The sequence below is a fragment of the Enhydra lutris genome, unplaced genomic scaffold (assembly GCF_002288905.1).
Source record: "Enhydra lutris kenyoni isolate GAN:26980312 unplaced genomic scaffold, ASM228890v2 scaffoldscaffold9, whole genome shotgun sequence".
Classification (NCBI taxonomy): Eukaryota; Metazoa; Chordata; class Mammalia; order Carnivora; family Mustelidae; genus Enhydra; species Enhydra lutris.
In genome coordinates this window covers 10376222-10401045 of record NW_019154093.1, presented here as the reverse complement: position 1 = coordinate 10401045, position 24824 = coordinate 10376222, and the positions used below count along the sequence as shown (strand labels likewise).

The following is a 24824-nucleotide window of genomic DNA, read 5'->3' as shown; positions in this document are numbered from 1 at the left end:
CTCTGAGGGACTTGCCATAGAGCACATGGTAAGGAGACATTGAATTATGACTGACAGAGACACAAAAATATACAGACAGTGAAAACAATTATATATTCAAACTCTCCTTTTGAAGTTTTATATCTTCTTGCAGCAAGTCTGTATAAGTCTGAATTTAAAAAGTTCTAGAATCTACCTCCTAACCGCATTCTGTCCTTCATCCTTTTGGACTAACTGATGAGCCGCTTATTTCTTATCTCTAAAAACCATCAGCAAGGTCCACTTCAGATGGCTGCTCTGGTCCTTTCAGCTGTAGTCAGGGTTCTATAACTTACCTTTAAATCAAAAGTTAAGAAGATGGAAGCCCATAAGCAAAGGCACTTAATCTTTTACTGACAGTTTCTAGAGGTAGAAATTCATCCTGCTACAGAGAGAGAGAGAAGGAGGCAAGGGAAGAGAAAGGAAAGAGAATGAGAGAACAAGCTGGGGTTTCTACACAGGGTAGTAAGCTGACACTGTAGATATTTTTACACAAAAACTTACTAAAACAACAATTTTCCTGAAGATCTGCCCTGGGTGAGGTTTTGTTCTGACTTTAGAGATCACTGTGGAAGAAAGAATACAGTTCTTATGTATTTTATTTATCATTTTTGAAAAAAAAGTCCTTCAAATCCTATAATTGTGAAGAAGTCTCAGAAAAATATGGAATTTTCTTTCTGAAATTTTCAAGGTTTTTCTTTTACCTTTGCTAGAAGGTGGGGCAGAACTGGGCCTCCCAGGGCATGTGGCCCTTCCTGCTTGGTGGAGGCTGTGGGGGTGTGGAGGCCTGGGGGAAAGGGGGAGCTGGGTGCCAGAGGGGGCCATCCCAACTCATTCTCTAGTGTGGCCCCTGTCCCTTTCACATGTGCTGCTCCTGGCTGTGGCTGCAGAGACTGTCTTCACTGTTCAACCCTGTGCTGTATGGTGTGTTTGTCACTGACCGTGAATAAAGGTGTGACCATGCTGAGGGCTCTTGCTCTTCCATAAGCTGAGGTAGCCCTAGGGTACAAGACAGGGGGAGAAGAAGCCTAGAGGGAGCTCAACAGTTGGGGGTGCCTCAGGAACCTCCTTGGGCCTGAGGGCCTTGTTCTAGCAAGGACTCTGGTTATGTGGAACAGAGACCCACTTGAGCTAGTTCAGAGAAAGGGGTGAGCAGATTACAAGGGACCCTGAAGAGGGAAAATCAAGAATGGCTTGGCCTCAGAAGGACTGGAACCGACAATAGGGCCTCACCCTTCTCCTTTCTGGGCCTTTCAGACTCTCCTACCCTCGGCGATATTTGCATCGGTGTTCTTTTCCTCGGTTTCTCTTCAGACTTCCTTGGTTTCCCTGCAAAAGTGGCTGCTTCCCCAACTCTGTATCAAGACTTCCCAGCAGGGGACAAGTCCCCACTGCGCCAGTTAGTTCCAGTTCTCAAGCAAAAGAATCTGACTGGTTGAGCTTAGCTTACGGTGGGAGCCCTTGGTCCATTCATCAATGACCACACCAGGTGCTGATACATGGGCCTGTGGGCAGAGCAGTTTCCCCAGAAGGGAGCCAATGGCAGACACCATTGGATGTAGTTTCTCCCTCCGTCCAGTGGAAGGCGTCATAGAGCCCCAAGGAGTGAATAGTGGGGAGTGGGGAGAAAGGCCAAGAGCCAGGATTACAATTAATCAAGCTATATGGTGCCCTTTGTGCAAATTAGGAAAAGACACCCCTTCTGGGTGTAAACAGCCTCCTAAGAACACAGCTGGGCCAGTGGATGGCACCTTTGGCCTAATGGAAAAGTATACCCGTTCTTCTGAATAAACACAGCCTTGTCACGCCATGGTGAGTGGCTTGGCAAGTGAAGCATATCTTGAATTTCAGTCCCACCTGCCCTGTTGGTGGAGGGTGCAGTGCGTAACCTGTTTCGCCGTCCCCAAGGAGACCAGCCCAGGCCCTGAGACCTTCTGGAATGGAGTTAGTGCTGACGTGTTTTTCTTAGAATACCAACTCCCACCCCCACCCAACCCGGTGGCCAGAGTAGGCCCTGCTTGTTAGAGGGGGCAGGGGCGGCTGGAGGGGACGCCCGCCCCTGAAACACTCAATTGCATTAACAAGGATTTTCTCAAGGACGCTTGGAGAGGGCCAGCTTCCTTGGCAGGAAGCAATTAGGACAGAGGAAGGAGGCTGACCTGCCCTCAGGGCAGCCATAAACCTCTGGAGGTGACTCAAGAGCCTGAGAACTTGGGGCTGCTACTCCCAGCCGAAGCCTTGCTGGGGGAATCGGGAGGCTTGTTCCCTACCTACTTGGGGTGCACAGGTCCGGGTCCCGGGTTACATCCTGAAAAGTACCCTCCTGGCCTTCAGCACCTCTGACACAGATTGGTCTGCCTCCTGCTTTCAGGCTTGCCCTCCATGCCATCCAGGTGTCCCCAGGAATCAGAGTGATCTTCCTGAAGTGCAAGTTTGATAGTGTCAACGCTCTGAAATCTCCACTCTTCCCTCAGTGTGATAAGCTTCCTAAGAGTCCCTTAAGGCGTGACCTTAAGGCCTGGGTGACCCAGTCGGTTAAGCATCTGCCTTGGGCTCAGGTCATGATCCCAGGGTCCTGGGATTGAGCCCCGCATTGGGCTCCCTGCTCAGTGGGGAGTCTGCTTCTCGCTCTCCCTCCCCCCTGCTCATCCTCTTTCTCTCTTAAATAAATAAATAAAATCTTTAAAAGAGAGAGAGAGAGAGAGAGAGTCTCTCAAGGTCCAACAGGATCTGCTTGCCACCAGTTGACCTCCGAAGACTTTTCCTCCCCTACCTCCCCAACCTCCCCATCCTTCACCCTGCACTTGGCCTCCTCTTACTGCCCTCCATTTCCCTAAGGTATCTCTCATGCTTCTGTGCTGGTGTGCAAGCCATCGCCTCTCCCTGAGCCCCCATTCCCTATCTCAATGATGTCCTTCCCTGTGAAGCCTTCCTAAAGCTCAAACAATGACCCCTCTTTTGAACACAGTCCATGATAGCTACCAAACAGTTTCCCATGGGATTGCCTGTCAGCTCCAGTTTCCAGTTTAAAGAAACTGGAAGCCGAGTCTCCAGTTTAAAAAAAAAAAAAAAAATGCAAGGAAATAAAGGCTCGGGGAATGGCAAGACTACAACTTGAACTTGGGTCTTCTAACATCAAGCCTACTGCTTATTGTGCTGTCTGTGTGGGGGAAGGGGGGAGCAGAGAAGGGTGAAGGAAGCCTTCATGGAGTAGGTGGCGTCTGCCCCAGGTCTTGCTAAAGACCAGCCAACAGGGCCAGGCATGCTGGGGCGGGGCTGGCCAGATGAGCAGTTCAGGTGCGGGGATCCTGGAGTCATGTGCAGAGGGGTGTGTTCCCGGCTTATCCAGCTGCAGAAGAGCTGAACCCTGAGGTTCAGGTTCAGCTGAACCTTGAAGTGCTGGCTCAAGTTCAGCAATGCAGAGCCAGGGAATCCCTGCACCAAGCCTGTGGTCGGAGGAGGCAGAGAAGGTAGAGACAATGGCCAGAAGCCTAATAGGGTGGAAAGAACAGTCTAGGATTGAGTTAGAACCCTTTCAAAGAGGGATCTAGGGAGAATTCTTAAAGGAACTGAACCCAGAGTCAGACAGGATCCTTAGACAGAGGCTTAGTCATGTCCTTCTAGATTGGTTGAGATTTTTGGTTTCGAGGGAACGAAACCCAATTCAGACAAGCTCAAGAAAAAAGGGAGACTTATTGGCTCCTATAATTGGGAATTTGGGCACTGCTGGGGCCAGAGGCTCAGTGTTACATCCTCTCTTCCTCTCTCCACTTCTGCTTCTCTACCTCTGTGACCTCGCCGTCTGCTCTGGATGGGCTTCTCCCACGTTCTTTTGCCTGCCACAGGGAAAGATGGGTTCCCAGCTCTCGCTGCCCCAAATTAATAACCCCAGAGAAGAGCCAAATCTCCCAGCAACCCTAAATAAGAGCACAGGCAGGTGGCTCAGCTGGGGTCCCAGGCTCTTTCCTTGTTCAACTGCTATGTCCAGGGAAATAGGGTTTCCGATTGGTCAGGTCTGGTCACATGCTTACTCCTGTGACTGGGGAGGCCAGGCTCCTTAACTACAACTACACTTGAACAATGCAGGGATTAGAGGCACTGACCACTGCCTACCACCGAACATTCAAAAAACACACGTATACATTTGGACTCCCCCCAAACTTCATTCTTACAGCCTACAGTTGATGGAAAGCGTTACTGAGAACTAGTGGATGAACACAGATTTTGTATGTTATATGCATTATACGCTGTATTCTTACAGTAAAGTAAGCCAGAGAAAGGAAACTGTTTTAAGAAAACCATAAAGAAGAGAAAATACATTTATGGTACTATACGTGTATTTACTGAATAATTTATTTCAACGTATTTATTGAAAAAGTCTGCATTTAAGTGGACTCACGCACTTCAAACCCATCTTTTCCAAAGGATAGCTGTAGGAGAAGTGGGTGGGAAGGGTTGCTAGTCAGACAAAACCAGTAGCCACCAACTTTGGCGGGGGGCATTAGTTGAAGTGATGTGGAGAATCTCACGGGACTTTAGTGATGAACATTATTCCCCCGCCTCAGCTGGAGACTTGGGAAGCTGTCTGGACCAGAGGCAGCTCCCTGCCAAGGCAGCATGGTCTCTCTTTCAGGGGATCGATACTGCCCTCTGCACAGCTTTTTCCATCTTTCTCTGCTGATTGGCTAATTCTGCTTATAGAGTTTTTGCCCCCTCTTACCCTCATGTTGCACATGGCCGCAGCCTGCTGAGGCTCACCCAGATCTCTGTCCAAGTCACATTGCCAGAGGGTAGGCAGACTGGAGAGCGTTTGGGGCCATCTATGGAAACTATCAAGTCTGGAGAAGAAACATACTTACCCTGATCCCAAATTTTGTTATTATTTCCCCCTTCCTCCCACACAAGCTTTGGTTGGTCCCCTCAGGACATGGTGGAGGCTGGGCACATCTTTCCATTCTGTACCCCCTTCCAGCCAGATGCCTTCCAGGCTAAGCCAGTATGTTCTCCTGCTGCTCCCACCCACCTGTGCAGACTTCTAGGCTCACACAGAGATGTCCTTTGTCTGCTTCCTGACCTGTACTCCGGGACAGGTGGCATTAGTGGCTGCACCCCGGGCTCTGCACCAAGAGGGGACAGTGCCCTGGAACTCCAGGATGGTGGTCCAATAGACTTTGGTACCAAGCTCCTTTTCTACCCTCCCTCTGCAGGTGGACCTTGTGACCGTGAGCCCCCTACTGGTCGTCAAGGGGCCAGCAAGAACCTGGGTTCAGAGTCCCTGGGTGTCTTCCTGGTGTGGGTCCCCGGCCAGGCTGTGGGGACCTGGTTTCGTCACCGACTTTAAAGGTCCTTCCGTCTTGGGAATAGCTGCCCATCCGGGCCGTCAATTGTGCGCCCGGCTAGGAGCAGAATCCAGCTCAAGGGCGGAGCTGTCCATCCACAGCCACCTCTCCCTCCGCAGAACCGACTAAGGTCTGCCAGTCGGATTCCCAGGGTCCTGGCACCGGAGGGGGTAGCGGCCGCCGGCTAGCTTTTGGCGGGGAGGAGGCTAGCTTTTCATTTTTTCCTTTAAGGATCATCATTCTTGGGGGGAAAAGTTGTCAGGCTTCTTCTCTCTCTAGGCGCCTTTGAGCACCAGCCAAGAACACGATCCCCGAAATCCCGAATCCGCGGCAGCGCGCAAGCCCAGCTTCAGGGCCCGTGCTCCTGGGAGCCCGAAAGGCCAAACCCTCCCCAGTCACCACCCCCTACCCCCACATTCACTTGGGGACTCAGCTGCCGCCTCGCCCCACCACAGGACACATCCAACATCAGCAACCCGCCCGCAGTGGAGAACGGGTGTAACAAACCCCCGCCCACGCCCACCCCCACCCCCACCCCCAGCGGCTCGCGCGCGCACACTCCCCGCGCGGCCCGCCCCCTTCTCACGCCCGGGCCGCGCCTCCCTGCTGCAGCCCATTCCTGTCAGCGCCGCGTCCCCGCCGCCGCCAGCTCGGGCCGGCAGGGTGGCAGCCGGATCATGGAAGCCGGGGAGCTCCGGGAGCCCCGCGAGCCCGGGCCGGGGGCAGAGACCGCGGCGTCCCGGTGCTGGGAGGAGACCAAGACTTTCTACGAAAACCTCGCGCCCAAGAAGAAACCCAAATCGGTAACGGCAGGGCCTGGGTACGGAGGGAGGGCAGGGGCCACCGAAGGAGGGTCGTAAGCCCTCTGGAGAGGGACCCGTGGCAGGCCTCCAGGAGGGGACGCAGCTCCTTAGCACCAGAATGTGCCGGGCCCTTGGCACCGGCTCGCGTTTATTTTGGGAGCTCTGCGCCGGTGTTTTTTTCCCCCGGGCTCGGGTTCCACGCCAGGAACCCCCCCCCCCCTCCCCCATGCTGTCCTCAGGGCCCAGTTCCTCCGAGAGCCCGCAGCCAGGGGCTCGCGGACAGCACTTGTTGGCACAGCGGGTCAGCGGCGCCTGCCCAAGCGCCCTGGGCTGGGGTAACCTGACCCTGGAAACCCGGCTCCTCGTTGTGCGCTCAGGTCCCTGCCATCTGGGGCATCCGGATCCGGACCTGAGAGTCTGCGTTCGGGCTCTGGCTCACGGCCCTGGGCTGTGGGCTCCGGGGGCTGCGCTGTCCGCGTCCTAAGGGAAGGGAGCTGCACTGGGATCTTCGCCCTACGTTCAGGGCTCCCCACGCTGGACTTTGCGCCACAGCTCCGGGTTCTGGTCCCGTCGCAGTGGGCATCAACATCTCCGTGACTCCGGTGGTGGTCTGGAAGACTCATACAGTGAGGAGAGCTCCTCTTCCCATCGGACAGATTCCTGATGTCCCCGCTGTCCCCTGGGCCTTGCTCATTGCTGCTTCCCAGATCTCAGAGCTTGGGAAGGGGACTGAACGGAGGTTGGCCCAGAGGCATCCTCCAAAAGGTTCCAGCCTGACCTTAAAGCATCCTGCTGCTTCCCTCCAAGAGCCCTTCCACAGGAGGCCCACCCTATCAACAGTCATTCCCTGCAGCATCTCCAGGTCCTGCTTGCTCAGCAGTGGGACTGAGAGATGAATTTGGTTGAGTCCCTGCCTCAGGAGCCCACCGTGCACTGAGGGAGACTTTTGAGGGAGACCCTGGCCAGGGTGAGTGTTCAGATGAAAGACCCTACATGGTCCAGAGGGAGCATACAGGAGTGAGAGACTGCCCGCTAAGGAAGGCTTTGCAGACACAGACTAAGAAAGGCTTTGCAGACGCAGCGCTTGAGCTCAGCTTAAAGGCTGAGTAGGCAGCATTTCCCAGCCAGACTGGGAAACAGGATGAGCAAATGGCTTGAGGACGTCTTTGATACTGAGTGGGAGAAGGCAGGATCCTTGGGAGATACATAGGTGGGGTGCCAGAGACCCACATAGGGCCTTGAATGCCATACTCAGGAGCCTGGGTAGTCAGTGGGGTTAGGGGTTTTAAAACCAGGTTCCACTGGGGCCCTATGTTTCTGGAGGTCTGCACACATACAGATCTAATTTATTTTCTTTTTTTTTCCACCTACCTCTTAAACAATTAAATGTGTAATAAAGCTCAATTCACTCAAATGTGTTATGTGGACATCTTGGCACCTTCAGTACCACCAACATACTAATTTAATGCTGTAGGTTGATTAGTTGTTGTTTTGTTTTGTTTTGTTTTGTTTTTGTTTTTTTGTTTGTCTTTTGGTTTCTCGTTAGCAAACCTCAAGACAAAGCTTTCCCTGGGAACTGTTTTATCTTGAGTTTGCTGGTAATTATTCTTGCTGAGTATCTTGAGGCTCATATTTTAACAGAAAACAAATTTTTTTTGCCATTTGCAACCACTTATTGATGGGACTCAGGACTTTCTAATACTGTGCACAAACCAATCAAACACAGGAACAAATTAACTAGGAGATGACGTTTAAGTCTGCACTGACAGCCTAATTCCTAGGTTCAAATTTATCACTTACACAACCGTGCTGTTTCCATTGGTTGACATTATAAGAAATAGATCATGTACAGGTTAATACATTGGAATCAAAAAGTAAACTAGTAAAGTAATTGTATGCTAATAAACTATAGTACTAGCTGATTTACATATTGGGGTTCTGCCCAGGAGTTCATGGAAATAAAAGGTCAACCTACCTTTTTAAAAGTATGAAAACCATTTTTCAGCAGGATATTAACTGGTCCCATTTCATTTGAGCGCGATCACTCTGGGCTGCTTGGGGGATGGACGGGAGACAGTGAGTCCAGCAGCAAGCAGACCAAGGAGGAGGCTGGTCCCTGCCTGAGGGGGAACCTTGACTAATCTCATGGCCATGGCTCAGGAGATGGACACTGGGGCTGGAGTGGCGAGTAGAGCCTCATCAATACATCTCCCCCTCAAAGACCATGGAGCCAGGGAGCTCAGGCCTAGTTGTCAGTCGTGACCCCTGACGCCTCACAGGCCTCTGGGAGGTAAGGGGCCTGGCAGCCTCCCAGCCTCTACTCCTTTCTGCAGTAGCCCCTCCTCCTACAAGCTATTTTGAGGGCTTTAGGCCTCCTGGGTCCCATTAGAGCCTAATCTCATTCCCAGGAGGCTGAGTGAAATATTTAAGCCCTGAAGGCCCAGAGGAGCCCCTCACCTCATGGGGTCAGAGGACTCCTCAGTCCAGACCTATCTTGTCCCTCTCTCCTCCAGCAGCTCTTCTCCCAGTAAGACTGTTTGGAAAGAACAGCTTTTGGCTGTGTTCCCTACTTGGGCCCAACAGGCAGAATCATGTCGGTCTAAATGAGAGCTCCTCGGGCAGGCTGGCTCTCCTCCATTAATCCCCCACCTGCCCCCCAGCACCAGTGGAAGGCAGAGAACTGGCAGGACCCTAGCTCCTTGGAGCCCATTGTTCCCAGGCTGAGTCCCCTGTCTAGGACAAGGGTCCCCCTGACCCATTTCCCAGTTTGGAATTGGGACTTCTTTCTGTGTTCTGGAGGAACAGTTTGTTCCTAGCCATGCCTAACAACACATGAAGGGGTGGTCTCCCTCTGCAGCTAGGCCCAGGGGTGTCTCCAAGTGTTTGGCTTCTCCCCAGCTCTGGCCAGCCCTTTACCTGTCCCTTCAACTCTACTGGAGCCTGGAGAGGCTGCTCTTTCTGTATCTCTCACAGCAGTTCACGCCCTCTGGGCCCCAAGACCCTACCCTCCTGTTCAGTGTGAGAGCAGGTGGAGCTGGTGGAAAGGTTCTTCCCTGGGGATCCCCATTCTGAGGAGAAAGAGAGCCCTGCGGCTTAGAAACCTCAGTCTGGGGGCATGGTGTTCCCCCACCATTTCTCCCAAATCTGGAAGGGGAGGACTCCCTGGGGCAAGTGTCCCAAGGAAGTGGCTGAAATGGAAGGGGCTGGGGTCATCTGGAAGCTATCCAGGAAGGGTATATGCGGGGCAGGGGCAGTTGCTGCTCTGTGGACAGAGGCCAGGTTAGAGGCCAGAGCCTAGGGATCTTACCTACCTGGATCTGCCTTGACTTTGCTGTGTGACCTAGAGTGATACTCTGTCCATCTCTGAGTCTACTTGCCCATTTTTAAAAGAAGGAAGTGGAGACTCCTAGGGCCAAGACAACCAGGATATCTTTCTTGTGATGGCCAGAAATGGGATGGGAGGGGGTGGGGTCTGAGCAGCTCAACCAGAGGGGACCCAGAATGAAGAAGACTGGCAGGGACTGTGGGACAGCAAGAAAGGAGTGAGACCTTGGCTGGCTGCCTTGGCTGGAGTGGCTGGCTTGGGAACCTGCCTGAAGGGGCCAGGAGGGCAGCTGGCTCTCTGTCCTTGATGGGGTGTTGGGCCTGTCCCTGGGAAAGTAAGCCCAGCAGGTGGGGCAAACTCAGTCTCCATTCTGAAGGCCAGTAGGCTTCCTGGGTTTATGAGAGTGGTCTCCGCAACCCCCCAACCCCACCCACACTTACCATCCCTGGCCATCCCTCTATCCTTTGCTTTTGCTTTCCCTTCTTTCCTTGAAAGCTCACAGTTGCCAAGGGGGCTGGGAGGTCCCCAACCCGTGATCACACAAACAGGGGTGGCTGGCAACTGGGAGAGTACCTGGGTTGAGTCCCCAGAAGAGGCACCTGTCCTGCCTGCCACCGCCTTTCCCTGACCCCGCTGGCTGGATACACCATCTTTGTTGGGGTCAAAGTCAAAGGCAAACTGAGACTTACTGCATGTGCTTAGGGAACTCTTTGGTCTTCCATTTACTGCTTTGAGGTTTAAAGCTTCATTAGCCACTAGCCATTCATAGCTACTCAAATGTAAATTGATTAAAATTAAACACAATTAGAAATCCCATTCCTCAGTCTCGATAGTCACATTGCAAGCAACTGAACGTGTCTGTTCTCACAGAAAGTTCTAATGGATAATGCTCTTCGAAAGGATGGCACAAATCTCTGCTTAGGGACAGATGGTAAGCTCTGTGGGGGCAGGGATCCTGTCTGTGTTGTTTCCTGCCATGTCCCCAGCAGTGCCTGTCACATGGTAATCACTCACTGTTACCCACTGATTGGGTCCCAGGCTTGATTCCAGAAAGAAGCAGTGGAGTTGGGTACGTGGCCTGCAATGCTATCAGAAGCAGGCCCGAATTTGAGGTCCATTTATGAGTGTTGCCCCCATCTTGAGCCTCTGTTTCCTCACATGCAAAGTGGGAGTCACCCCCACATTCTGATCCTCCCCAGGGATTCTTAAGGGTCCAGCTGCTGTCTCTCTCTATTCCACTGAGGGTGGTGAAGGAGTTCTGAGGCCCTCCTGGGCCTTGGGGAAGGCCTCCTAGCACCTGCCCACTCTTCTGGGCTTATCGGCGCTCACGCCCCCTGCCCTGGGCTCTGCTCACCTCTGTGAATGCACTGCGTACTTGCTCACTTCCTGATACCTTCCTTTACCTGATTCCTCCTTCCGGGCTGGCTGCACACAAATGCCTCCTCTCCCGTGACAGCCTACTGTGAACCCGTCATCAAGACTCTGCTTTCCCCTCTGTCCTATCACTCATGCCAGCCCCTTTTGTGTCTCTGTTTACCTGCCTTTCTTCCTTATCAGCAGGTGATTCTGAGGGCAGGAGCCCTGTGGCTGCCAGGACCACTTCCCAGGCAGAGCCCAGGGACCTGGCACAAAGAACCAGTAAATGTTTGTAAAATTTGCATCAACCAAAAACAAACAAACAAACAAACAAACAATACAATAGAGCACCTATAGAAATCTCGGAGCCCATTCTTGGAGCACCTACTGCATGTCAAGCAATCTGAACAGAAGGGTATTGTCCTAGAGTTTCTAGGTCACGTTAAATCTGTCATAGCAAATACTGTTTCTCATTGAAATAGATTATGTGAGAGTTCAGGAGCATTATAAATTTACTGAGCATCTACTAGGTGCTGGGCACAATTTTAAGCACTATAGATACTCTGAATGAACACGATAGTTCTGGCTAATGTTCCCTCCAAACTTAAGCATGGTCCCTGTTTCCTCCCCAGGAGTCTGTCTAGAAATAGAAATAGATAAATAAGCAATTAAGGCCATGCTACATTTAATTAAAAAAGGAAATCTATGGGAGAGGTAGCAAACCTATGACTAGGAGCAGGAAAGGTCTTCCTGCAGGGGACACGTAGTTTGAAACCTGCAGGTTGAGGGGAAGTTAGCTAGATGAAGAGCCAGGCAGAGGGCACATCATGTGCAAAGGCTCAGGGACAGACAGGAAACGATACTCAGACATGAGAAAGGTCAGATCGAGCAAAGCTGGATAGCAGAAAGTTGACAGTGTGAAGAGATAGGCATCTGTCTCCAAGGGCTTCCTACTCCATACTCAAGGCTGTGGAACAGAGTTTGAGAGGAGCAGTTACCACTGAAAGGGGGAGGAACATCATCAGATGTGAACTTGAGAACACCCCCTAACAACGATATGGATGACCTAGGATGGGAGATGGTGATGGACTGGACTCTGGCAGGGAGGGCACAGAGAAGTGGATGGATTCTATAGAGTTGAAAGGTTTGGGTGATTGATTGATTGATTGATTGGTGTAGAGAAGGGAGTTGAGGAGTGGTGAGGACTTGAGGTTGACTTCTGGATTTTGGCCTCAGCGTTGAGTCTATGGTGGTGCTGAGCATTGAGACGAGGAGGCAGATGGGAGACGAGGTTTGGAGGTGCAGGCGGTGGTGGGAATCCAAACTTGGGCATGTTAAGTTTGAGTGTCTGTTAGTCAACTGGGGCAATGAGATATATCAGCCTGGATCTCAGGAGAAAGATCTGGGCTGGAGATGAATTTTCTTACATAACTGCCATGTTTCTGGGCACCATTGCTTCCTACAGGGCATGTAGCTCTCATGTTATAATGGAAATCATCTGGAGACCATCTCGAGCATCAGTCACACTCTGGCTACAGGCACTGTATTCATATTTCCATTGTGTCCAGATGGCCCACGAGATTGCACACTCCCTGAAGGCATGTCCTCCCACTGGATTATGCTTCTTGGCAGGGAGCCCCCGTCTCCCTCAGGTCCTGGCTGGGTCCTGCATGGAAGGGGTCCTGACCCAGGTCTGCCCCTGCCCAAAGCTGGGCACCCAGAGAGGCTGGCACGGGAGACCTGCTTCAGAGAGTGGGAGTAACAGCCCTCCTCCTGCACCTCCACAGCCCAAGCCTCAGAATGCTGTCACCATTGCTGTGTCCTCCCGAGCCTTGTTCCGCATGGACGAGGAGCAGCGCATCTACACGGAGCAGGGCGTGGAGGAGTATGTACGCTACCAGCTGGAGCACGAGAACGAGCCCTTCAGCCCAGGGCCAGCCTTCCCTTTTGTGAAGGTGGGTGCCATACAGTGCTTTTGTGGGGATTAGAAAAAAAGCCCTCCTGGGTTTGAATAAGGAAAGGGGGCCTCCTCTGGGTAGATGCCAGCCTGCAGGAACACGGCTTGACAAGGGGACAGAGCCATCGTGGGAAGAAGCCTCCCTGTCCCCTGCGCTAATGCAACCCCACTCCAGGTCACTAGCTCGGTGAGTGGAGCTGGGCAGGATTTCGGCCCCCACTCACCCTGCATGGAGGTGCCCCTGTGCAAATAGCAGCCAGCACAATCAGCCAGAGGTTAGGATGAGACAGTCCACGTCCACAGCCAGCCCTTGACCATCCCTCTCCGCCCCCATTAGATCCCAGCTCACTCCTCCTCCCCAACGCTGGCTACCAACTCCAGATGTCAGTCCCTGGGGTTCTGAGCAGGAGGGTCCCCTCTCCTATCCAGGCTCTGGAGGCTGTGAACAGGAGGCTGCGGGAGCTGTACCCCGATAGTGAGGACATCTTTGATATCGTCCTCGTGACCAACAACCACGCTCAAGTGGGTGTCCGTCTGATCAACAGTATCAACCACTACGGTGAGCGTCAGAGGTTTGGCCGTGGGACACGCCTACTGGATGTTTGCGGATGGGGCCACTCCTTTGGGGAGGGGGTAGGTAATACCAGCTAGAACCTGAAGCCCAGAGGTATGCCGGTAATCTTGTTCCTCAAGAAAACAAAACAAACCAAAAGAAAAAAACAACAACAAAAACCCTGATTGTAACATAGTCATCTTAGGGTGTGAATATCCCTCCGTGCCTGATTTCAAGTTCTCTACAGTTGTACACGCTAACTGGCTCAAAAAAAAAAAAAAAAAAAAAAAAAAAAATCCCTGAATGTTTAACCTTTGGCTCCTGCAAGCTGGTGCAGGCCAGCGCCAGCACACCACTGCATAGGCCCTGTTGTATTGGGCAGGGCACCTGCTGCCTCTGTGCCTCAGTTTCTCTATCGTCAACTGGGCTCACAGGCCTTACAAGGCTGCTAGGAGAAGCAGGTGCAATTGTCAGAGTGAAGGGACTTTGTGTCTTAGTCCAAACTCTTTTTTTTTTTTTTTAAAGATTTTATTTATTTATTTGACAGATCACAAGTAGGCAGAGAGGCAGGCAGAGAGGAGGAAGCAGGCTCCCCAGTGAGCAGAGAGCCTGATGCGGGGCTTGATCCCAGGACCCTGAGACCATGACCTGAGCTGAAGGCAGAGGCTTAACCCACTGAGCCACCCAGGCGCCCCTTAATCCAAACTCTTGATTGAAAGTAACACACCCTCCAGAGCTAGCCTACGCTGAAGAGAATTTTATTGGGTTAAAAGGATGTCTGTTAGAACTATAGGGCAGGAAGTAAAACTGGGCCCAGAGCAGCCTGAATCCAAGTACTGGAAATCTCTCCTGGGCTTTTTCTCTCTGGGCCAGGTGAGCCCCTATTTCTGCTTCTCTCAGCATGTCTGTTTCCAGCCCCTCCCTCTACCCACATCTCTCTTCCCCAACTCAGTCTCTTTGCTTTTCCTGAATATGGCCAAAATTTATACGTTTACAAATCCTTGTTTTAAGCAACCAACAGAGTTTGGTGGCATTTTCGTAATCCTCATTTCAAATTACTGGGAGCAGAATGATACTCAAAATATTTAACTACCTCAGGACACAGGCACGGAGTGATCAAGAGACACCAGCCGTAGTACCAGAGCAGGGCCCTGAAGGGCCCCTGCTGCGCCAGGAATTAGGCCTTCTGTTGTGGATTGTCCTGCATGAGGGGCTGGGGTAGTAGTGATGGAGTGACTCAGTAGGCCCAGAGCAGCGGCCTCTTGCCAACCGGCAAATCCACTCCAGCCGCTGCGCGCAGGGGTACTGGGTGACCATCAGCCCGGGCTTGGAGAGGATCTGATCCGTCCAGCTTGGGTCAGGTGTCCGCCCCTATCCAATCAGCTACGGCCAAGGAGGGCCGCCTCTGGCTAGACACCCACCTTACGTAGTAGTAGTGTGATTATCTGACAAGAGGACATTACCGTGGGCCAGGCGGTCACTCCTGGTTAGTCATCCATATTTCATGGGTGAAGGATGGAAGGGGAAGGGTGGCCTACAATCACTCCGAGAATCGCTCTGCTGCCTCATCACCACTCAGAGCCAAGATGGAACCCACTGGACACGGAGGGACCCCTCTGAGGCCCTGAGGGTTGATTCAGGCATCACCTAGGTGCTCTCTGCCTCCTCCCCAGACCTGTTCATTGAGCGGTTCTGCATGACAGGTGGGAATAGCCCCATCTGCTACCTCAAGGCCTATCACACCAACCTCTACTTGTCAGCTGATGCGGAGAAAGTGCGGGAAGCCATTGATGAAGGTCAGTCATGCTGGGGAGGGAGAATGTGGGGAGTCTGACAAAAGGGTTGCAGAGGTTGGAGGGGAGGGGGCTGGCCCTAAAGCTCTAAGTAGATGCTAGGGGTTACTATGGTAATTGGAAAGGGAGTGCCTTCCTTAATTCCTGTGACCTGTCAGGTAAACTGAGAATAAGGCCCACCTGTTCCACTGATTGCCCTTCTATTCCACTCTCCCACCTTCCGCCCTCCCGTGGTAAGGATGCCTTTACTCACCAGCATCCCCCAGCCTTCTCTTCCCATGGAAACCCTCCTTACAGCCTGGAAGGCTACTCACTTTTAAGAACCCTCCAGGTTGGTAGTTCTGATGCCTGTGTGACCAGAAGCAGCCTTTGCCTCCCGTCTGGGCCAGTGGGGAGGAAGGTCAGTATCTAGTTCCTCCTGAGCCCTGGGGTCTGGGAAGCAGCTGGCATTTCAGCAGCCGGCCTGGCCAGTGCTGGGGTGAGGTTAGGAGACCCAGCCGCAAGGACTGACAAAGAGAATCTCCCTCCGTGGGTCTCTGTCAAGGGACAGTTTAGGGTTAAACTGTGGGAACCTTATATTCCACAGTCCTGGTTCTCTGGACACGGTGTGTATCCCTGTTCTCATGGAAGAAAACAGGCCCACAGGGGAGGAAGGACTGCCGCACTGCCCACGCGGGCTCCTCAGGCCGAACACTCCCGGCAGGTTTCACTATCAACCAGCAATATATTCACTGTTTTTTTTTTTTTTTAAGATTTTTAAAAATTTATTTTTGCGCACGCAAGAGAGAGCACATGCGAGAGAGAGATAGCACCCACGAGAGAGAGAGAGAGCGCACGCGAGTGAGCACAGGTAGGGGGAAAGGCCAGAGAAAGAAGCAGACTCTCCCCTGAGCAAGGAGCCCTATGTGGGACTCCATCCCAGAACCCTGGGATCATAACCGGAGCCACCCAGGTGCCCTACTTTTTTTTTTTTTTTTTTTTTTTAATATCCACTGTTCTCTCCCTCTTTCATGCTGTCTCCTGCCTAGAAGCCTGGCCTCTAACCTCGCAATGCCTCACTCCTCTGTGTTGCTTTGGGCTGCAAGAGGCTTTCTTTAACCAGAAACCAGAAGCGATTTCCCTAGGCGGATGGCACACCCTCTGGTTGGGCCCTTGGCACTGGCCTGAGTGCGTGCCTCTCCACATCTGTAATTTGAGTGCCTGATAGCAAGCAGGGGATGGTCAGGAGGGAGACCCTGCCCCCAGCTGGGTGGTCCTGGTTCCTCTTGGCTCCCGTGTTGCAGGCGCTGAGAAGGTGCCCGGCCTGATGCCCGGGAGTATCTTCTGGCTGCTGAAGTTGCCGGGAGCCTGACACTGCTTTCTCCTCCCAGGACCTCTGCCCTAGCCCAGCCCTTGCGAGCCTGGAGTTCCAAGAGCAGAGCTGAAGCAGCCCTTGGGAGATGACCAGTAGAGAACAGACCCCCAGGCCTCCAGCCTCCTAGCATTGGCTCTCTGCTGCCCAGTGCAGCTCCAGTCTGGGGCCTGGGCTCCCACGGGCATCCTTGACTCCTGGAGAAGCCCAGGGTTGCAGAGTCTGTACATGGTCAGATGGCATTGGTACTGCCCTTTTTGGTCACCAACATTGCCTCAAGGAACCCTGGGTAGGGTATACCTGGGGCCATTGTGGCAGTGAACTGGGGGCAGTGAACCCGTATACTTCAGCCTGGGATTCCAGCTCCAGAGCTTGAACACCCTTAATTCTACCTTGGTCCAGAGAGGGTGTTAATTACTTGCAGGAATCAACAGTAGAGAGTAACTGAGGCCAGGCCAGCCCAGCCCCACCGTGCCTGTGAGGATCTGCTAGAAGGACAGCAGTGGCCTGGGGGACACTTCCTTCCGGTCAGGATTGACATTCAGCTGGTCCAAACCAGCGTGACCTTACTAGATTTTAAGGAATTGAAATATCTCCATACTGATTGGTAAACAGTTGTTTTCCTGAGTCCTCTGAGTTACCTCTGTTTCTGGCACCTCCCCCACCCCCGAACTTCCCACAAAGCAGCAACTAAAGGGAAACCCTGACATGGGCCAGGGCCCTCTGAGCCCTCCTCAGAGCAATAGCCGCTGTCCATTCTTATTGACCAGTTTTTAAATATTCTGAGTATGAGCCCCCATTAGTCTTGCCCTGAGTCCTGGGAGAGGCTGGGGCAGGGGGCCAAAGGCAGGGCCCAGGTCTCTGAGGCACGTGTCAGGGGCCCCTATTGCCTAGATGAAGGCAGACAACACTTGCCTCTCTCTGCCTAGGGATCGCAGCGGCCACCATCTTCAGCCCCAGCAGGGACGTGGCTGTGTCCCAGAGCCAGCTGCGCGTGGCCTTCGATGGGGATGCTGTGCTTTTCTCGGATGAGTCGGAACGCATCGTCAAGGCCCACGGGCTGGACAGGTTCTTTGAGCATGAGAAGGCCCACGAGAACAAACCTTTGGCCCAGGTGCTGCATATACTCCCCAGAATCCCTGAGAGGAGCCAGGCGGGTGGCCTAAGCTTGCCCTTGGCTGGAACTTCAAGCCCAGAACCAAACCCCAGGCCCAACCCAGAATCCAGACAGTTCCCCTCACCAGGCCTCCAGCCCTCATCCCTCTCACCTGACTCCTGGCCCCCTTAATGTGTTTCTCCACCTTCACTGGCCCTCGTCCCCCTCACTGCAGTCCTATCCTCCACCTTTGAAGCCCCCATTCTCTCTCTAAGCTCCTCTGCCCTCTGAAGCTTCCTTCCTCTTTCTGAAGGCCTCTCACTGTCTCCAAAACTGCCATCTTCTCTCCGGAACCCTCATCCCATCTCTGAGATTTACCCACCCCTCTGAGTAGTCTCCCAGGTCCCAGGTCCTCAAGAAGACCCTGTTTCCCTTACTGGAGGGGAGGAAAATCTGGGCAGCTCCTCAGGGGGGCAGGGAGACCCCATTGGCTGTGGGGTCTGGAGCAACCCACCTGCTTTGGGCCACACCAGCCCTCCTCCCTCCTGCCATCCGTCCCTTGGCCGGGAGGCTTGGGGACACTTCCACTGCTTGGAGTCTCCCTGAGAGTAGAATATGCCAGGAAGCCTGGAGAAAATTTCCTGGGTTTGGAGGTGTTGGGATCCACAGAACTCCTGGGAGATCCTATTTGTGCTTTTAACAAAAGTCTGGGTGTGCAATAATCCCAGAACTCTTTCCCCAAGAGCTCAGCAGGCTTTTAGTGGCAGCTCCCAGATACTCATCTGACTTCTGTTTTTGTGGAGTCCTCCTGAGATCTCTGGAAACCCAGGACAGGACCAGTTTTACTACTAAGCGGTAGCCAGAGGCCCAGGAGACCACTACTTGCTCCAAGTCACCCAGCCAGGGAGGGGTCTCTAAGATTAGAAGCCCACCTGCCCTCATTTCCAGCCACTGATGCAGCTTTCCCCTTCATCAGCATCTGGTTCTTTATTCACACATCCTCCTTCAGCTTTGTTGTTCTGGGCACGGCAGAGAGTCAGTCTTTCCCTTGACCCTAGAGAGCTGGGGTGTGACATCCTGAGCCACCTGTGCCCAATGGGCAGGGTTGATGTTTGGCAGGTACATGTTGGTCTGTCTGTCCCCGTTGTTTGCAGCTGGAATCCATTCTGATTGGAGGGTGCCCATCCCATAGTCACTAAAATATCCTCCCAGCTGATATTGCACAGAAGGGCACACTTACGCAGCTGCATGACAGATAACCACGTACCTACAGGGCATGTAGACAGACATACATAGCAACAGTTGCCCTGGGATGGTTATTCTGACCCAGACAGCCCCAATCACAGCAATATGGATGCCCAGACTGACAGAGGTACCTACAGACCCACGGATGCACACAGTGACCCCAGCAGGTGTAGCAGAGCTGGGAGATTTAGGGGTCTTGAAAAGCTTTCCCACCCCAAACAGCAGGATCCTAGTGCTTTTGGGAGGAGTCCTGCCGGAGAGGGGGCAAATGTTTGGGAGACAGAGGAGCTCATCGTCTTCCCTTGCCTTCTCCTAGGGCCCCTTGAAGGGCTTTCTGGAGGCACTGGGTAGGCTGCAGAAGAAGTTCTACTCCAAGGGCCTGCGGCTGGAGTGCCCAATCCGTACCTACTTGGTGACAGCACGCAGCGCAGCCAGCTCGGGGGCCCGGGCTCTCAAGACCCTGCGCAGCTGGGGCCTGGAGACGGATGAGGCCTTGTTCCTTGCAGGAGCGCCCAAGGGCCCCCTCCTTGAGAAGATCCGCCCACACATCTTCTTCGATGACCAGATGTTCCACGTAGCCGGGGCTCAGGAGATGGGCACGGTGGCCGCCCATGTGCCTTATGGTGTGGCCCAGAAGCCCCGGCCGCCTGCCCCTCTGAAGCCAGCCCCAGCTGCGCAGTGAGCCGCCAGCTTTACTGACTTGCAGGGCTGCGGGCACGGATCCCTGTGTGTATTCCACCCCAACGTCCAGTGGACCCTTCTAGTTCCTCACCGCTCTGTCCTTCTGCACGTCTGCCCTCATCCCCACGAGTGAGGAACTTGTAGGGAATTATGCAGACTGACCCAGCACCCTCCAGAGCCCTCCCACAGGGCAAACACTGTGCCATGATCCCGGCTGGAAGAGTAAGATTGCAGAGTAGCTTGGTTTCGGGGAAGGAGGATGGTGGGTTGATGGGAATGAGGGTGACAGTGTCAGAGGAGCCAGGCTGCCTCCAAGGGGGCTTGGGATGAAGACTAGCTCAGTGCAGTGCAAAGAACTTGGCTTTGAGAGAGAAGGCATCCGGCTTCCAAGCTCTGTGGCGGCATGAACTGACGACTTGGGGTAAGTCCCTCCCTTTCATGGGCCTCAGTTCCCGCATCTTGTAGGTGGTTTTCCATCTCTCTTGGAGATGCATTGGCATGGTTTAATAAGATTGCCCGGCCCAGGGCTGCTGCCAGACCGTAGGGTACCTTTGTGCAATTAGAGGAGAACACTGTCTCGAGAATGAATTTCAAAAAGACGACCCTTGCTCTGCGCTGACCCAGATCCACTCTGGGGTACATGGCTTGCTCAGAAGCACGTAGCCTGTATCTCAGCCCCCACGGACTCCTCGGCTCTGATGTCTTTGTCAAAGGGGCAAAATGCACAGTCGTCTGCAGCAACCTACCTCTCATTCTGCACGTTTGGAAACCACAAGACAAGATGACCTGTCTGCTTCCCATGATCCTCTACTGTGAGTCCCCCGTCGGGGGTCAGCGGCCAGGAGCAGGGTCTGTGGAAGGAGAGAGGAGTGAACTTAACCTGCACGCAAACTCTCCTTCTGCCAGCAGGGGGCACTGCGGGCTCTTCCCCAGGAGGAGCTTTCGGGACCTCCTGCTCTGGGCTTCCTTTGCTTTTGCTTTTAGCCAAAGTTTAGCTGTTCCTGCCTGCCAACCCTCTCCCCTCAGCTCTCAGTCCTTTGGTTACCGTGTTCTACTGTGTTGCCAAGCAGCTTTGCTAGCGGGGAAGAGGTAGAGTGTTGGGGTTCGCTGTCATGGGCCCAAATGCAGGGGAAGAAAGCTCAGTGGCTGAAGTGGGAGGGTGTCCTGTTTGCCCCTGAGAGAAGGCCTGCCCAGGGTGACATGGGCAAATCTGGTCTGAGGCAGTGACCCATTAGACAGGAAGGAGCTGAAAGGTGCACTAGCAAGATCCTCCAGCTATGGGACTATGAGTGGAAGCACTGAGGTCTCTGTCACCGGGATGCTGTGCAAGGGACGCCAGAATGAGGTGACCTCTCCCGGCAGCATGCCAGTGAATCCCCCATTCACAGGAGCCTCTGCAGCCTCTTTGTCACCACTTCTAGGGGAGAACTCTCACTCTTTAATGAGTCTGCTTCTTTTTTTGCTAACGAGCCTGGCTCTCTTTATGAAGGGAGGGTGTGAACAGGGATGGCTGGTCCCTCAGGAAGACCCAGAACAGGTGAGCAGCCATCCGAGAGGGCAGGCGACTGATTATCTGGCTCCTGGGCCATCCCAGCTGTAAGCAAGCACTTTGTGAAGGAAGCCAAAGGCCCCATCATAGGGAGCAGGAGCCTGGAGGTGTGTGTGAGAGAGCTGGACCACTGGTGAGGGCGGGAAAAGGAGGTAAAGGGCTACCTTGGACCTGACCTTTTTCATCTTGTGGACTCAGTGCAGGATCTGAATGGGGACAAGTTCAGGGCAGTGTATGGCAGGGTAGTAGTTGCAGAAAGATAATCCAGGATGGAAGACAAAGTGAGGAGACAGAAGTGTTTCCAAGGTGAGCAATAGTTTGGGCCAGAAGAGGAATGCCAGGCTGGGTTTGCACTCTCCGTGTGTGAAGCTGAGCTGGGGAGCGGGGGAAGGGGGAAGGTCAAGGCCATGCTGAGTTTCTGGGGCAGACCCTGCCGCTGATCACCTTATCACAGGAGGGGCATGTGATGATGACATCTTCGTACAGGTCTTTCAATCCACAGCCAGGATCCATCTGGCCAACAGAGGAGGCCTCAGGGCAGGGGGCCTGGTCTTGAGCTCTTCCCTCTGCTCCAAGCCCAGCCAGAGATACTAGGAGACATAAGAACCACCTCTAGGAAAAAAAGTGAGAGAGGGATTCAGCTTTGATCTTGGCTGAACCATGAAAGGCCCTCTGTCCTTCCCTCAGTCAGAATCACCCCCTTGGATGAGCCTCTAGGGCTCCAAAGCCAGCCAGAGCCATATGCAGCCTGCAAAGCTGGCACAGTTGAGGTTCAAAGAATGGTATTAGTCTGCATGACCAGAACGGGATATGTACATTAGGCACCAGATGGCACCTAATTAAGATAAACCCTAGGGATTCTGGGAACCAAGAGGTCTTGCCTCCAGGACCTAATGATAAACAGCCCTGATTCTTCCAGGTCTTTCAGGAAGCAGAAAAATATGATGCTGGAAGGAGAAAGATAAGGGGCGGTAAAAGCTGTGGATTTCACTGGAGCCACCAGTAATAGACACAGACAGCCCTGGGCAGTGAGAGCCACTGGGATCTGGTTCTGTTATTGAAACCATAAATGAGCATCTCGGGCCTGGAAAAAAGCTTTAGGGGGCCGGAGTAAAAGACAAGAATCCTGGGGGCAGGCGAGGCAGCGGCCAGACACACGTTCTGATTCTTTCCAGTGGTGAGGAGGAACCCCAGGCAAGGAGCATTGTGCATTGGTTCCCCGGGCAAATTGAAATGCCAGGTGAGCACTACAGCCCGTACTGGACTGTGGCACTAGGGCAGGGAATCCCAGCTCCTGAAATGCTGGACCCCTGGAGCCCATAGCTCTGTCCCCCGACAAGTACCCTGAATGCTTCCCAGGAAGTATTTGCCCACGCTGTCCCAGACCCAGGGGAATCTGCCAGTGAGCAGGAAACCAAGCCCTGTTCCTAGGCGCTGGGACTGCAAAGATCATCGCAAAGCTGCTCCCTCCTTTCCCAGGTGCCCAATCAGAATGGTGGGGACGGAGCAGGAAACGCTAGGAGAAACCAAAACCTGTGAGAAGCTCAAACGTGAGATGGATCCGGGATCATAATGATATCCAGCTGGTGTAACTGGTGATTAACACATGGAAATACCTCTATGACAGTTGCGAAATAGCGCTGGCCCAAGCCCCCGAGTGCCCCTCTGTGGCCTCCGCTGCACTGGCCTCCCTCCACTGTGACAATGCCGTCTTCCCACAATTCAGCAAAAGGGGCGTCCGGGAGTCTGTGCTGGCCCAATGGCCATCGTCCACTCTAGTTGCTCGTCTAGAGAGAGTAACTTACCCAGAGTCACTCAGCTGGTGAGTGGCAGCACTGGCAATGAGCCCATGTCTGTCCCTTGGGACCCAGGCTCTCAGCCATTCTGCCATTCAGCCCAGACAGCAAAGAGGCCGCAAGCGAAACTTCGTGACAGAGGAGCTTGCCCACCAGTTAGCATGCTGACCTCCTTCCTGTTAAACTGCTATACAACACATGGTACGTTGCTGTTGTAGTGTCCTAAGTAGCTAGGAAGAATTTAAATTAGAGCCAGACATTTGCAGAGCTGCTGAAGCATCACCCAAGTTCTCTGGAACCCAGTCTGAAGGCCCTTGTGTGGAGCTCATGCAGGGTTTAACTGATGATGAGCCAAATCCCGCTCACCACCTGTTTTTGTAAAGAAACTTTCATCAGAACACAGCCATGCCTACTGGTTTTGCACACAACAGCAGAGTCGAGTTGTTTCAACAGAGACCAAGGAGCTGAAAATATTTATCTGACCCTGGACTGAGGCAAATACCCGCAGCCTGCCCTTTCGTGGGAGAGACCAGCTCATATCCACCCGAGTGCTGGAGGCAGAGGCTGGTTTCACGGCCAAGGGTGGGCAGCATGGGCAGGCTCTGTGCCCATCTGCGGGGATCGTTAGGGCTGTAGAAAATCATAGGCACTAGTTGAGTACCGTGATGTTGAACGCAACAGATCCTTGGTATCAGAGGATTTCAGATTTCAGGTTTTGACCATTTCCAAGTGCCCCATGGCCCGTTATAATTTGAAATGTTGTTGACTCATAAAGTTGACTCGGGTATGCCCTCCTCAGCTGATGAGTGAGGGCAGGGAGCAGGACCCTTGGCTAGGGCTGAGCCCAGCTGGCTCTTCAGCACCTGCTTGGTGTGCCTTTGTGGTTCTCAGCTCGTCATTGCCCTCCTGGGCCTCTTGGGAAATGAAAAGTGCTGGTAGGTGGATGGGCTTTAGCTAAATATTGGTTTTGGATATAATGGAGCAGCCGATGTTGACTTCAGCACTCTGATCTAACAAGTCATCCGTATGCTCTCTGTGGAAGCAGGAACAAGTTCTTCATGAAGGCAGCTCCAGCAAGCGCTTTAGCTGGCCCAGAACTTACTGAACAAGCAAGAGCTAAAACTCCAGTGAAAGTCAAAACAGCAATTGTCTTGGGCTGTGCGGGTGTGAGCAACGCACATGCCCTCTTGGTGGAACTGTGGATCAGGAGAAATCTGGGACCCAGCGGCCAGAGGAGTTTACCCAGTCTCCAGGATCTGCTGCAAGAAAGGCAAATGCAGAAGTGGTCCCACCTATAGACATGACTGTTCCATCATGATACTCTTGTCTCTTAAGCCCAGACTTGGCCTCAGAATCCTTCTCAATCCAGCATTCCAGGAGCCTCTACTAGCAAGTTGGAGTTGGTACAGAAGATGGAACCCTATTTTGACATCCTTGTTGGTATGGGGTTCTGCTTTCCAGGGCCTCTGCAAGGCCCTGTTTATTCTCTGATGGCACGGTACCACTCAGAATCCGGGGGTCTCACCCTACTCGGGCAGGAGGGGTGGAGGGGTGGATGGAGGGGGGATGGCAGGCATCCTGGGGTTGGCCGCTTCCCCAGACTGGGTGCCTTTGAATGTAGGTCCCTGTTCTCTGGGTTTCACCAGCTCAAGGCAAAGCACGAAAACCCTTCCCATCAGTAGGTGGCGCTAGAGGCCAGCACTCCGCCATTGGCAAAAGTTCCTGATTTTCTTCACTGGTTAATTTTCTCTACTGTGGTACTTGGTGCTGTGCTGGACTCCCGCGGGTAGCTTGGCCTAAAAGCACTATAGGTGCTCTGAAAATTTCCTGTGTGACAAGCTGATTTCTCTTACCAGCAACCACTGTGACTGTGTGTGTGGACAGATTCATATGAGCATGTGCAACAGGATGAAAGCTGCGTGTGTCCATGTTTACATGGGTGTGTAACAGATCAGATATCTC

General features: G+C 53.1%; 1 protein-coding gene across 1 annotated transcript; it reads left to right on the top strand.

The window, feature by feature from the left end:
- The first annotated feature begins 6034 nt into the window (after positions 1–6034).
- LOC111143569 (5'-nucleotidase, cytosolic IA) lies at positions 6035–21459 on the top strand. Its single transcript, XM_022497392.1, has 6 exons — positions 6035–6160; positions 12629–12796; positions 13228–13357; positions 15025–15147; positions 17425–17609; positions 19153–21459. The coding sequence occupies exons 1-6, from the start codon at positions 6035–6037 to the stop codon at positions 19516–19518; spliced, it is 1098 nt and encodes a 365-aa protein (XP_022353100.1). The 3' UTR covers positions 19519–21459.
- Positions 21460–24824: the final 3365 nt, after the last annotated feature.

What these genes read in the sequence shown, in the direction of transcription:
- LOC111143569 (XM_022497392.1), top strand. Translation starts at nt 6,035, where the DNA reads ATGGAAGCCGGGGAGCTCCGGGAGCCCCGCGAGCCCGGGCCGGGGGCA. An exon ending in CAGCCTTCCCTTTTGTGAAG is followed by an intron (nt 12,797 to 13,227) that starts GTGGGTGCCATA and finishes TCTCCTATCCAG; the next exon opens with GCTCTGGAGGCTGTGAACAG. An exon ending in CAACAGTATCAACCACTACG is followed by an intron (nt 13,358 to 15,024) that starts GTGAGCGTCAGA and finishes CCTCCTCCCCAG; the next exon opens with ACCTGTTCATTGAGCGGTTC.